The sequence below is a fragment of the Natrix helvetica genome, assembly GCF_964273705.1.
Source record: "Natrix helvetica genome assembly, chromosome: 3".
NCBI classification, from domain to species: domain Eukaryota; kingdom Metazoa; phylum Chordata; class Lepidosauria; order Squamata; family Natricidae; genus Natrix; species Natrix helvetica.
In genome coordinates, this window is record NC_138549.1 from 75,538,502 (window position 1) to 75,551,950 (window position 13,449).

The 13,449-nt window shown below is 36.6% G+C and overlaps 2 protein-coding genes across 4 annotated transcripts in view; both read right to left on the reverse strand.

The window, feature by feature from the left end:
- The window catches only part of KCNT2 (potassium sodium-activated channel subfamily T member 2), a 229,928-nt gene that overhangs the window by 141,919 nt on the left and 74,560 nt on the right, over positions 1-13,449 (reverse strand). For all 3 annotated transcript variants that reach the window (XM_081946388.1, XM_081946387.1, XM_081946389.1), the window contains one exon: positions 10,305-10,384. In XM_081946388.1, the coding sequence (XP_081802514.1) occupies positions 10,305-10,384 (80 nt within the window). The remainder of the gene's footprint in view (positions 1-10,304; positions 10,385-13,449) is intronic.
- Positions 1-13,449, reverse strand: part of LOC309388775 (complement factor H-like) — a 499,219-nt gene that overhangs the window by 39,113 nt on the left and 446,657 nt on the right. The gene's annotated exons all lie outside the window — the stretch shown is intronic.

The following is a 13,449-nucleotide window of genomic DNA, read 5'->3' on the forward strand; positions in this document are numbered from 1 at the left end:
TATCAATAATGACTAAAATATGTATATATAAAGAAATGCAAATTAAAGTGTGCAATTCTTTTTGGCAAACTAATGAGAAGACCTGCTGAAAAGAATTTAAATATGCAATTAATGCAATCAATCAATCATCAATGTTCCTCTCCATGCATACCTAATCAAGGTAATATTCAACTTAAAATAGGAACAGGTGGCTCCCTTTTGTCATCTATTATCAAAAAGCTGCTTTAGCTTGTAACTGACATAGATTGAAAATAAGCCAGAAATCATCATGAAAGCAAAACAAATATCAGTATTTGTGACAGCAAGAAACTCCACCTGAGACAAGCAAAAGCCCCACTAGTGTATATTGGAACCTGCCTTTAATTGGCCATTGCAACTAACAAGGGTGAGAAATTCTCTGATATATTATTCATCATTTTTTATTCTCTTTGCATTATTCAGTGATTGCTTCCTACTCTGTCAGAGTACCATCTGGCAGTGGCAAATGATGAAAGCTAATGGCACTGGAAGTTTTAATAACATGTGCAATGAACAATTATATAGTGTTTTCAACATGTTTTAGAATCAGAGTTTTAATATCTTCGTTACTGTGCAGTTACACTATGAGGCTGCCTCTATCATAACCATAAATTCCATTTAAAAGAGGATTGTTATTTGAAAGTCACTAATACTCTTTAGTTCAATTAAAGTGATAGATAATTTAGAATTTGTACATTAAACATTCTATGATGGCTGATACAACTGATACCCTTCAATAGGAGTGAAAATCCTTTCCACTGTAACCCTAACCCTAATCTTAACTACCCACCATTTTGTGTGTTTTGACTGGGAAACCTAGTGAATACTCTCACTCCATATGTTCCATTGCTCCTTTATCCTTGTAATCAACACTAAGAAATTGATTATGATGGGAAGTAACTTGTAAAGAATCAACCAATGAGCTTCATGACTGTGAAAATCCTGCCTAATTCTTATAGGTGGACCTCACATTGCTGCTGAAGAAACAGCGAAGATTTAAAGATGAAGGGGTCATTAGATTTAATGTCATTTTAATGTAATGAAACTATACCAAAAATATGTTTCAGACCTTTGGAGGCCAATACAGTGAAATAATTTATGTAAATATCACCTTTTTTCTTCTTATTCACCATAATCCAATAGTCAAATAATCTCATATAGCTATTATTTTATCATACTGGTTCCAGAAGCTTATTTGGACACAACTTCCTCCTTTTCATTTTATATTACATATATACTAGAGAAGGGGTATATAGGTATTGTAAAATATTTCTATAAAAATCTGTAATATTTATCATCAAATATGCAGAAGAATATGCTCACTCTCCTTCTGGGATGGTCTACAACTTATGGCGTGGGGTCAGATGCGTCATGCACTGGCCACGCCCATCCCTGTTTTAGCAAAGAGAGGAAAAGTTGCAATACATCACGTAACATGAGTTTGATACTTCTGGTCTACAACCTAGGCATTTTTATATCACAAGCTACATTATGACCATCTTAAATGGAACATTACATTCAGAATTTTGTTCCAGAAGTATATCTGGAATGAATGTTACTCTATAAATCATATGGAACGCACTAAGTTTTTTTCTTTAAGTAGTAAATAGTTTGTTTCAACGATTATTGTGTGTTAAGTTTTGCATCTCTCTGCCCATGTATGGTACAGAAATATCCATCTCTGTTAAATATAAAATTCACTTATTTTTGCTTCCTAACTTAGAGACCTTAAAAATGATTCCTTTATTTTACTTTCACTTTTTTCTGTTTTCCTTTGTCTAATTAACATTACAAAACCACAACAGTTATTCTCAATGGTAGTTACTGAGAATTAGATAACATGAAGAACTATACTGTATGGGATTCTATTTATTACAGATATTTAGGATAGCATCCAAACAGTAATATTTTCACTAGTTTCTCAAAAGTTTGTAAGTTGTTATTCAAAATTCTGGTTTAGTTACCAAGTTATCAAATATAATTAAGGAACAACTTTCATGTCTTTGGGGGGAAAGCTTTGGGGAAAGCCTGAAGGCATTCAATGAAAATTAAACTGTAATATACTATATTTGGAATATTATGTAAGACTTTAACATACACATAATTCTCGCTGTAAGGAAGATATAAAGCCATCTGAAAATCTTTGCTGAAAATTAACATGCTAATATATTTTATGGAAATTAAAAAAAAGACAATCTGTATTAAGTTTGATCAACAGCCACCTACTCTCAGAAAGACCCAAGGGAAAAAACACAATGGGTTTTAATCAGGCCTGATGATAATTCCATATGCTTCCAATTCACTTACAGTTTTGTTGCCTGTGGAGATTCTCAATCACTCAGGTCATGGTTGTCCCAAAGATACTTTTCAAAAGGCAACCTGACTTTGTCTTTTCCCCCTTGAAAATGTTTTGCTTCTCATCCAAGAAGCTTTATCAGTTCTGACTCAAGCTTCTCATCCAAGAAGCTTCTTAGATGAGAAGTAGGACATTTTTAAGAGGAAAAAAAAACAAGAAAACATTGTTGCCTTTTGAAAAGCATCTTTGGGCACAGTTATGTTGCTTTTTACTAAAATATCAGAGTTAATAATTACATTAATTCAAAAAGGAAACTAAACAGACTGACCCAAATCAATAAATGCAAATCCTTAAGCATTTCCTATTGAAGTTTATCAATCACTTAAACAATTTTATATTAGGTTTTAATGTGGTGTCTGTACACCGCCCCGAGTCCCTTCGGGGAGAGGGGGCGGTCTATAAATTTAATAAAATAAAATAAAATAAATAAATTTCCCATTGAAGTTTATACTTCCACAACTATTCCCCTGTACAAAGCTGAGGTTGAGCAAGCCAATTTGGATGGTACTCCCTAAGGGACTTATAGAGTTCACAGATTTCCAAAGATGTTCTTAAGACATTTCTTATTCTAAACTCTTTTTGACATACATTTGTTTTTACTTCATGAAATGACCTAGGCAACTAAAATAATTGTTCCCCTGTGTCTTCTTCTCTTAAGTCAACTCTGAGGAGTAGTTTAATGAATGGAGTAGGAAAATGAAAACAGCAAGTACTGGAAGAATTTCAGTGAATCAAAACCAACTGTAATGAAAGCTCAGGACTCAGGTCTCAATATCTATGCTATCAATAATAAACAGCTGTTTCCTAATATCTCTGTTGACTCATGGTGTTGTCTAGCAGAGATTTCTCAGGTCTAGTTTATAGTAAATTCACCTGTCTATCACAATTAAGACACTCATTCACTTATTTGTATAAGCAATTTGAGGAAGCAGAAATTCCTGTTTCTGCTTGACTTTATGATTCAACAAGTGAATCAAGTTAATCTACAGAAGACTCCAGAACATGTTTTGCTTTGTGCTGTTGCATGCCTTGATATATATGGAACTGCAATTGATTACACATGTATTCAATTCTCACTGGCTGTTGTTTACCATGTATAGACAGACACTGATGGGATCACCTAAACCAGGGCTGTCAAACTCCCGGCCGAGATGTGTCACAAGCTGGCCATACCCACACACAGTTTAGCAAAGTGGGAAAAAGTCCCGATACATCACCTGACGCCACTGTGATGCCGCAAATTTGACACTCCTGACCTATACTAAAAGAAAAGGGCTTTAATTATCATCAACTAAGCGATCTTCTGTATAGGCTTCTCACAGTGAAAATTGCAGGCATAGTTTCAAGGATTCCATCCCTACACAAGCCTAGCTTCTTTCTGATTAAATTACTTTCTGATTAAATCGTTACAATATGTTGTATCTGAAGCTACTCTTTTGGGTAGATTTTGAATTCTATTGTCTATTATAGAGGCGTGTGTAATTTTGCGGCTATTTATTGCATTTGTATTTTAACTGCTTTACCATTTTGTGTAATAAAGATTATATGTTTCTAAGTAAGAAAATAATGTACCAAATGTTTCAGTGGAAATATTTAGATAGTGGCTTTAAAGATTATGTTTATAAAGGTTCAATTGCAGGATAGATCGTGAATTACATCAAATTACCGTATCAAGTATAATGCACAGATTAGGAATTTATTCAAGAGCAACAGATCATAACCTAGTGGTAGATTATTCATTTTGCTTTTAAGCAAACGCGATATAATGCTGAGGAATGCTAGTTAAAAGATACAAGATAATTAAGATGGAGGGGTGGGTAGGTATATTTTTTGAGATAGCAGATCTCTTTTTGAGATAACCAGTGCTAGTTGTGATTATTGGCTTTGAGTTCTGACTCACTCATTCATATTTGCCATTCTGTAGGAATATTCATCTCTATTTATGCTGGATTCCCATATTTCTTGGCAGTCCAAAAAGACAGCTGTCTTTTTCCTCTGTCACAGGCCTGGCATAATTTTAAGTTCCATTTTGAGAAATGCTTCACTGTAGACTAGATTGATTGCCTTGATCCACCCCAAATCCTTCCAAAATAGCTCATCTCATTTTAGTTTGACTAAATATAGCTCGGGGCAGAGAGAAAGGGCACAGCAATCCTTCATTCTTTTGTGTCTAATTTGTTTAGCACTTGAAATTTTAAAGTCAGCATGACCATATATTTGAAAATTAATTTTGAAAATTTTGAGACAGATCTAACTGAAGAACTTCATTTATATACCTTGTTTCATTTATTTTCATTCATTTATTAAATTTATAGACCGCCCCCTCTCCCTGAGGGGGCTCGGGGCGGTGCACAGACAAAAGCTAAAACCGTATATACAATAACAATATTAAATACCCCTTATTAAAAACAAATTAAATATAGGGTCTGTACAGTGATAATAAAAATTAAAACAAGTTAAAAGGACAACCCCTAAAAATTTAAAATGCCGGCCAGGAGGATTTCCCCAAAAATACGACATGGCCTCATAATACAGCCATGCCACATTTTTCTGGTGGGCAAAAATATAACCCCCCTCCGCATATAACCCCTCCTGGACAACCCCCCACCTCTGGCCAGACAGAGCACCGCTCACCAACCTAGCAGTATCCCAAAGGTGCCAAGCCGTGAGAACCTGGGGGAAGACAAAAGTGATCGCGTTGCTTGGCGCCTTCGGAATACCGCTAGGTTGGTGAGCAGAGCTGTGCCCAGCTGAAGAGGAGGGTTGCCGGAAGGCTGCTCTCTTGCAAGCGGGCTCCCAAAGAGCCGGGAACATCCTCATGGGTGAATGGCTGTGTTGCGCTGTCGCAGCAGCGCAACACAACAGCCATGAAGTGACCATGCTCACGAGCAGCCACATGGCAAACCCTCGGATTCCAACCCGAGTTTTTCGGCAGTGGCCGCTCTGGGTGCATGCTCTATGGTTGTGGGCCAGCTGCCTGCAGAGCGTACAACCATAGAGCATGCACCCAGAGCGGCCACTGCCGAAAGACTCGGGTTGGAAGCCGCGGACAAAGCCACCTGGGATGGTGCGGCAGTGCCCTGGCTCCGTAATGAGAGCTGGGCCATGCATTGGGAGGTGGGTGAGCGAGAGCAGAACAGTCGCTCGCGCAACCCCCCTCTCATGCCATGCAGAGCGCCATTTACTGGCATTTGGAACCAAGCTGCGGGAGTCGGGCGGCGGCGAAGAGGCACTCATGCAGCTTGCCAATACCCCTAGGTCAGTAAATGGCGCTGTGCCCGGCTGCAAAGGGGGTTTGCCGGGTGGCTGCTTGTGAGCGTGGTCGCTTCATGACTGTTGCGTTGCGCTGCTGCAACAGCACCACACAGCCATTCACTCATGAAGCTGTTCCCGGCTCTTTGGGAGCCCGCTCGCAAGAGAGCAGCCACCCGGCAACCAAAACAATAAACCCTCCACCCATAATAAAGCCCAAGCCATATTTTGTAGCTAAAAAGAAAATAAGACCCTGTCATATTTTTGGGGAAACCAAATATGCATGTTTTCTCCTACATGATATTGCTCAGAGCTACCAACATTTAAAAGACAAAAAATACAAAATTACAAATTGATTAAAAAAAAATGATAACAGAATTCGGCATAAACATATCCTAAAGAAATCAATCAGACAAAAAAAAAGCAAATAGTATTAAGCATCATATTTTATTTGTTTTATATTTATCTTTTTTCAATATACATTATTTTACCTTTATTATTAGATGTTTTAAATATTTGTTGAATTACAGGGTATCAGTGCTTAAAGTGTATTTACATTTCAGGGTTTTTTTTGTTAAAGGTAAATCCTAATACTTATTATAATGTGACATTTAAAGGGCTACAGCAGAAGAATGTAGCTGGTCAACATTTTGAGAATAGATAGGCTACAGATTTAAGTAAATAAAATAAATGTATCAGTAAAAAGTCCCTTGAAATCAAGGAAATTATTCACATAAGCATAGGTTTGCAAATGAAACAACAGTAAACTGTACTGCTTAATCTGTTTAATCTATACAAGTAAAAAAAAACCTGACAGAAGAATGCTATTTATTTTTACTGTAAACAAACAATATCCTCATTATAATATAATAGTATTAGAATTAAAAGTTACTGAACAGAAAAATATAAGCATGCAACATACTATTAAAGGATTAAATTCAGTCCACCTGCTTATCCTGTATAGCAAATCATAACTGTAGCTTTAAAATAAAAAAGTTGTTTTATGTTTTGTACAGAACCCTCAGCAAGTATTTATAGTCAAAAGTGACAAAAGGTCCAACCGTAGCATCATGTGCTCTGTGTGGAAATATGTTTCCTCTTGATGCATTTAGCAAAAGAGAAAGAAAAGTGACTGTTTACCAGATTAACACCATCCTTTCTCTTACTTTCTTCCCTATATACGGTAACTTGCCATCTACCCAGCATGTATACTCATACAGTATTCACCATCAACCTTCATCAGAAAAAAGTGACATTTGTTATTTAGTCTAATCAACCTTCATTTCCTTCTAATTAGCTAAAGATTTCCATTTGCTGCCATTATACTTTTATTCAGCGATGTTATTGTCATGAAAAAAGGAAAAAAGTGATAATTATAGCTTACAACCTGTTTCTGTTTTATAAAAGATAAATTAATTGATTAAGATTGCCATCTTGATTTTTCATCAATTGATGTCATAACATTTTTTTAAAAAAAAGGGAAAACTAGCAGATACTGTAATCATATAAAAATGAGCCACATAAATCGAGAAAATCTGATCATTAAAATGAGTCACTTAAATATTTATTTATTTTCCATTTATACCTAATATTTCTACTTAGGGCATTCAAGGTCACTTTTAAATAAAAATAAAAATAAAATAAAATCCTGAAAGAACTATATTATTCATGGATAACAAAATCCCCAACTGAAGGCATAAGCCTTAATTCTGTCCTAAAAACAAAGAAAAGAACATTGTATATGCAATCTTCTAGAATGTGCAATGTATACGTCTCATTTGGCTGATCTTTCAATCCTACACAATGTGGATTAATTCACTCTTTGGGGCAAATTAATTCTGAATGGTAAGACTATGAGCATTTTTTTTTCATTTTCTAGAACATCAAACTTTACCTACACTGATAATAAGCTATCAAAGTATTCTCGAGAGATTTAACTTGAACAACATTCCTAAAATGATGTCTTAGTCTGAATAGTTTCTAAAATATTAGCAAACATTTTTTAAACACTAAAAAATTCAGTAAACATTTTCTTGGTTGAGCAGAAGTCAACCAAGTTTCATATTAATGTACTTTTGCAAGAAAGGTAAAGAAAAATTAAGGAAAATATGATCAAAATATGTAACACAGAGGAATCGAATGATCTTGCCTGGAATGATTTCAAAATAGAAAAAGAAATCCATATATACAATCTCAAGTTTTAAAGTCCTGGTAATATATAACACTACAGTCTGCAGCCAACCAGTTCTTTCCTCTATGTGTTACACCTGCATTAACACACTATAATCAATGCATACCATGCTTAGGTTTAACTACAATATGAGGCAGACATCTATACCTAATTTACCAACTCTAGTTAAAAGGTGAGTTTGTTCAGGTTAAGTATAGATCTAGTCAAAATACTTGTGTAGATTATCTTCACCCAGTCCACGATATGCTAAGCAAGAAGCTTCCAAATTGCAACAAGTGACTGCCCAAGGAGTTAACAATTTAGCCAGAAGCACAACTTTTAAAAAAAGCTGATTTAGGAAAATGGAAACACTGTCATTCATCAGAAGTGACAGGTTTTGAAAAACTGCTAAATCTGTGGATCGATTTGACTAATAAGCCACCAACTGCGTGCTAGCTAGCAATGTTTTTTTTCTATGCGAGCCAATAAAATAGTAAGCTGGATACTTGCTACAGTCAGAGATAGGAAAGCTGAGGCAAAACCTCTAGAAGAAGAAAAGCCCTTTTTACTAATATTTGAAGAAAACAATTATAAAGAGAGTCACAGGCTTGGCACTGGTTGATACCAGGTGTCCAACAAACCAGCAAGGAAACCATGGTTTAAAAAACAAGAGATGAAGTAAGGTGGAATTCAGAGATCTACGTACGGCATGACTTGAGAAAACTAAGACTTTTAAAAGTTTATTTTATAGTCAGGGAGGGAGATCATTAATTAAACTAAGCCAAGCTCTATTAAAAAGCAGTCTACTCATCTGCTGACCTGCTATTTGGCCAATCAGTCTAACTTTCAGAGTTCTGCCCTCCGGGTGGCTGACGGACTATCAAAGTATTAGTACGGAGTTGTGGGGGCTTATTGGATCTACCCTTGTCACAGTGGAATCATTGGCATCCAACTGGCGTTGGAATCACTTTCTCCAGGACTCTCATGCCGATACCCACAGCTCTATTTCCTTCTCCTCCTCTTCCTTCTGTTCCAACAAGGCCATAGAAGAGTTGTGAAATTGTATTAATCATTTTCAACCATTATTTTATATTCCTAACCTCTCAAAACAGAAGTATTTCTGTTGGGTGTTCAGGTAGTCCCTATAAATATATGCCTGTTGTGAATGTTACGTATAATTTAGCAGATTTTTTTTGTTTGGTTTGGTCCCAATGAAATTACTATTTTATTCATGAAGTGGGTTGCATAGATTCATCTGACATTTTCATATGTCACAGTATTGTAAAGTTGGAGAACATCTGGACTGTGGTTGTTTAATTACAGTTACATTAAAAGTGGTGTAGTGGTTAGAGTGCAGTACTGCATCTCACCAATTTCAAGGTTGATTCAGCCTTCCATGCTTCCAAGATGGGTAAAATGAGGACCCAAATTGTTGGGGGCAATATGCCGACTGTGTAAACCACTTAGAATGGGCTGTAAAGCACTGTAAAGCAGCATATAATTCTAAGTGCTATTGCTATTCTGGCATCTCTTATGATAATGTTTAAATTAATAGGTCAAAATCTTTTGCTCACACTATACATTAAGCATCAAAAGATAAACTGTGGTACATCAGCCTATTCCTTGATCACCCTCCCTTTGTAAGTTAAAGTCCACCAGCTGCATTTATAAAGTTATTCTTCTCTTTTCTTCTCCATATATCCTCTTCATTTTCAAAGGAAGCTATAATTTGCTTTAAGATAGCTTAAAGTTAATATCAATCCTACTTAGCTCCAAACCATTCTTTAAAACTATGGTTACTGTGTTAAACCTTTGCTGAATATAGAAGTAGGCTTGTGTCCCTGGCACTCAGAAACCCCCCAAACCATAATATAAATTTGGCGGCAAAATCACTTATTTTCGGTAGTGCAATGTTCCCAATATGTTCATCAGAGGAAGCCCTTCTATTTCACCTCACATGATCACAATCCCCTGAAAACAACAAACATGGATGAAAAAATACCCTTTAATAATAAAGTGCGGACTATGTAATGCTCTGTTTAAAGCCACCCTTGTTTAGCATTCACCTTTGTGCAGAAATAACTTAAATAATATAGCTAAAATAACAGGTAAAGGGGAATTTAAGCTTTCTATGAAGTATACCCTCATTCTTGGGACAGGACATAGCATTTCTGCATCAAGTCAGTAGTATGAAGAGGAAAAGAAAGGGTTAAAAAGAAAATAATGAAAGGAAATTAGTATTTGAGAGGTGGGATAGAGCATTGTACTATTAATTGTATCTAAGACAACCTCAGTATAACAGCTGCAGTACAGTAGGCCATTCTCTTTCAAATAAAGCTCTGAAGAGAAACAGGTAGAACAAAACACTGATTGTCAGATCCCTGAATTTCCCAGGTGCTCACAACTCCCAGTAGATGCAATATATACCCATTTCATGTAGCTATCAGGCACTAATTACCGGGAGGCATTTCTGTTACCCACATGATGAAATAAGAATAAAGTACTTACTTGATCTTTGGTTTTTGATGAAAAATAGTTTTAGCCTCTCTTTAAAGGTATTGTCGTTCATGTAGAATTCAATCTGTACTCTAAAAAATAACCAGACAAAATGATTAGACATCAGTCTAATTAAAACAGATTGCAACACATAAAAATTGCCTCCATGTCTTTTTGCATTTAACTGTTTATGCAGTAATCATTGCTTTTTTGTTCTGCCTTCCAAGCTTAAGACAACTTACATGGGGTTTTCTTCGAATGTACCCACACATAAAGTATTGCCCCCATATAAGTCAGCCAATGAGCTCCATGGCTAAGAGTACAAAGTTGTGGGACATGAGTCCCAACAGCCACAATTAAACAAGAACACCTTGGAGGTATGTTTCAGACTTCTCAAAAGTTACTGCAGGACTGTAATTTTTATTGATGTGATAGAAAAAGAAATTATTGGTGCACAGCAGTGGTAGCTAAGGGCATTAAGATAGAAACAAGGAAACTGTGGGTTCTAGTTCTGTTTTAGATACAAAGCCAGCTGGGTAATCTTGGGCCAGTCGATCTCTCTATACAAATAGCTTTCAACTTACAAACACAATTGGGACCAGAATTTCCATTGTTAAGCAAGGCAGTTGTTAAGTGAGTTGTACCTGAGTTAACAACCTTCTTTTGCCATGGTTGTTAAGTGAATCACTTCAGTTATTAGGTGAATCATGTGGTCATTAAGCAAATCCAACCTCCCCCATTGACTCTGCTCATTGGAAGCTGGCTGGGAGGGTTGCAAAAGGTGATTGCATGAGCCTAGGATCTGCAATCATTGTAAATACATGCCAGCCACCAAGCACTCAAATTTTAATCACGTGACCGTGGGGTTGCTACAACGGTCAGAAGTGTGAACACCAATGATAAGTCACATTTTTCCATGTTGTAACTTCAAACTGTCACAAAATAAATAGTTGCAACTCAAGGATTAGTTTCTGAATTTGGCTGGTAGTTGTACTGAATGTACAAGTTATACAGAGCCTGAATGTAGAAATACAATGCAATAGCAGAGTTGGAAGGGACCTTGGAGGTCTTCTAGTCCTACCTCCTGCCAAGGCAGGAAACCTTATACCATTTCAGACAAATGGCTATCCAACATCTTCTTAAAGACGTGCAGTGTTGGGGCATTCACAACTTCTGCAGGCAAGCTGTTCCACTGATTAATTGTTCTAACTGTCAGGAAATTTCTCCTCAGTTCTAAGTTGCATCTCTCCTTGATTAGTTTCCACCCATTGCTTCTTGTTCTACACTACCTGAGCCTTGGAGAATAGTTTGACTCCCTCTTCTTTGTGGCAACCCCTGAGATATTGGAACACTGCTATCATGTCTCCCCAGTCCTTCTTTTTATTAAACTAGACATACCCAGTTCCTACAACTGTTCTTCATGTGTTTTAGTCTCCAGTCCCCTAATCATTTTTGTTGCTCTTCTCTGCAGTCTTTCTAGAGTCTCCACATCTTTTCTACATCGTGGCGACCAAAACTGAATGCAGTATTCCAAGTGTGGCCTTACCAAGGCATTATAAAGTGGTATGAACACTTCATGTGATCTTGATTCTATCCGTGTTTATGTAGCCTAGAACTGTGTTGGCTTTTTTGGCAGCTGCTGCACACTGCTGGCTCATATTTAAATGGTTGTCCACTAGGACGCCGAGATCCCTCTCACAGTTACTACTATTGAGCAAGGTACCACCTATACTGTGCATTTCGTTTTTCTTGCCTAAATGTAGAACCTTACTCTTTTCACCATTGAATTTCATTTTATTAGATAGTGCCCAGTGTTCAAGAGTGTAAAGATCCTTCTGTATCTTTAGCCTATCTTCTGGAGTGTTGGCTATTTCTGCCAGCTTCGTGTCATCTTCAAATTTGATGAGTTCCCCATTTATTCCCTCATCCAACTCATTGATGAAGATGTTGAAGAGTACTGGGCCTAAAACAGAGCCTTGGGTACTCCACTGCATACTTCCCTCCATGTAGATGCAGTTCCATTGAGGACTACACGTGGGTGAGGTTGGTCAGCCAGTTACGAATCCATCTGGTGGTGATGCTGCCTAACCCACATTCTTCTATTTTATCTAGTAGTAGGTTATGATCTACCTAATCAAATGAAGTCCAAGTAAACTATATTGACGGCATTCCTCTGGTCCACTAATTTTGTCACTTTGTCAAAGAATGCAATAAGATTAGTCTGGCATGATCTGTTTTTGACAAACACATGTTGGCTTTTGGCTATTACTTTGTTTACTTCTAGGTGTTCGCTAATTCGTTACTTGATTATCTTTTCCAGAATCTTTCCTGATATTGAGGTCAGGCTGATAGGTCTGTAGTTTCCTGGATCTATGTTTTTTTCCTTTTTGGAAGATGGGTACCACATCAGCTCTTTTCTAGTCCTCTGGCAGTTCTCCAGTGCTCCAGATGTATTGTATATGTTAGATTAAGCATGATGATAAAGTAATATTTTAATTCATTTTTGTTTAATGTCATGCCATCTTCACAACAAGGACTTAACATTTTAAGGAAAATGTTAAACAAATGAATAAAAGCATACAAGTACACAGATTTAGGCAATTTCATTCCAAAGAGAAGCAGTACTTTTGTTTTATTCACAGGGTTTTGAACTACATACCTGTATTTTCAGGAACAAAAAAATATAGCATTCATGTGACATAAAAGAATAGGACCTTGCCAGTAAAATATATTCAATGCTAATTAAGAGAGCTCAGTGTAGGAGCTAATCTCTGTTTTATGAACTCCCATGATGAGATTGCCTAATACTGCCCCCCCCTTTTTTTTTTTTGCTACTTATCATCCCTTAGCAACCAAAGCTGCCAGAAACATTGGCATATCTCTGTGAAGGCTTTCAACAACTCATTTAACGTTCTCCTGTCCTTTCAGCATATATATATTGAATTATTGGTTGCTCTACTTCATTTTTTGCTGTCTCAAAGTTCCAGAAAATGTTACATGAGGAATACACAGAGTAAAAACAGAAAAGCGAGATTGATATCACTAGCATTGAAATAAAGAGGATTCAGGCATCATTCTGGACCATGGTTGCTTAATCATAGTGTTGCTGAATAATCTATCAGTGGCTGGGCTCATATAGTGCACTAAACCAAAAGTG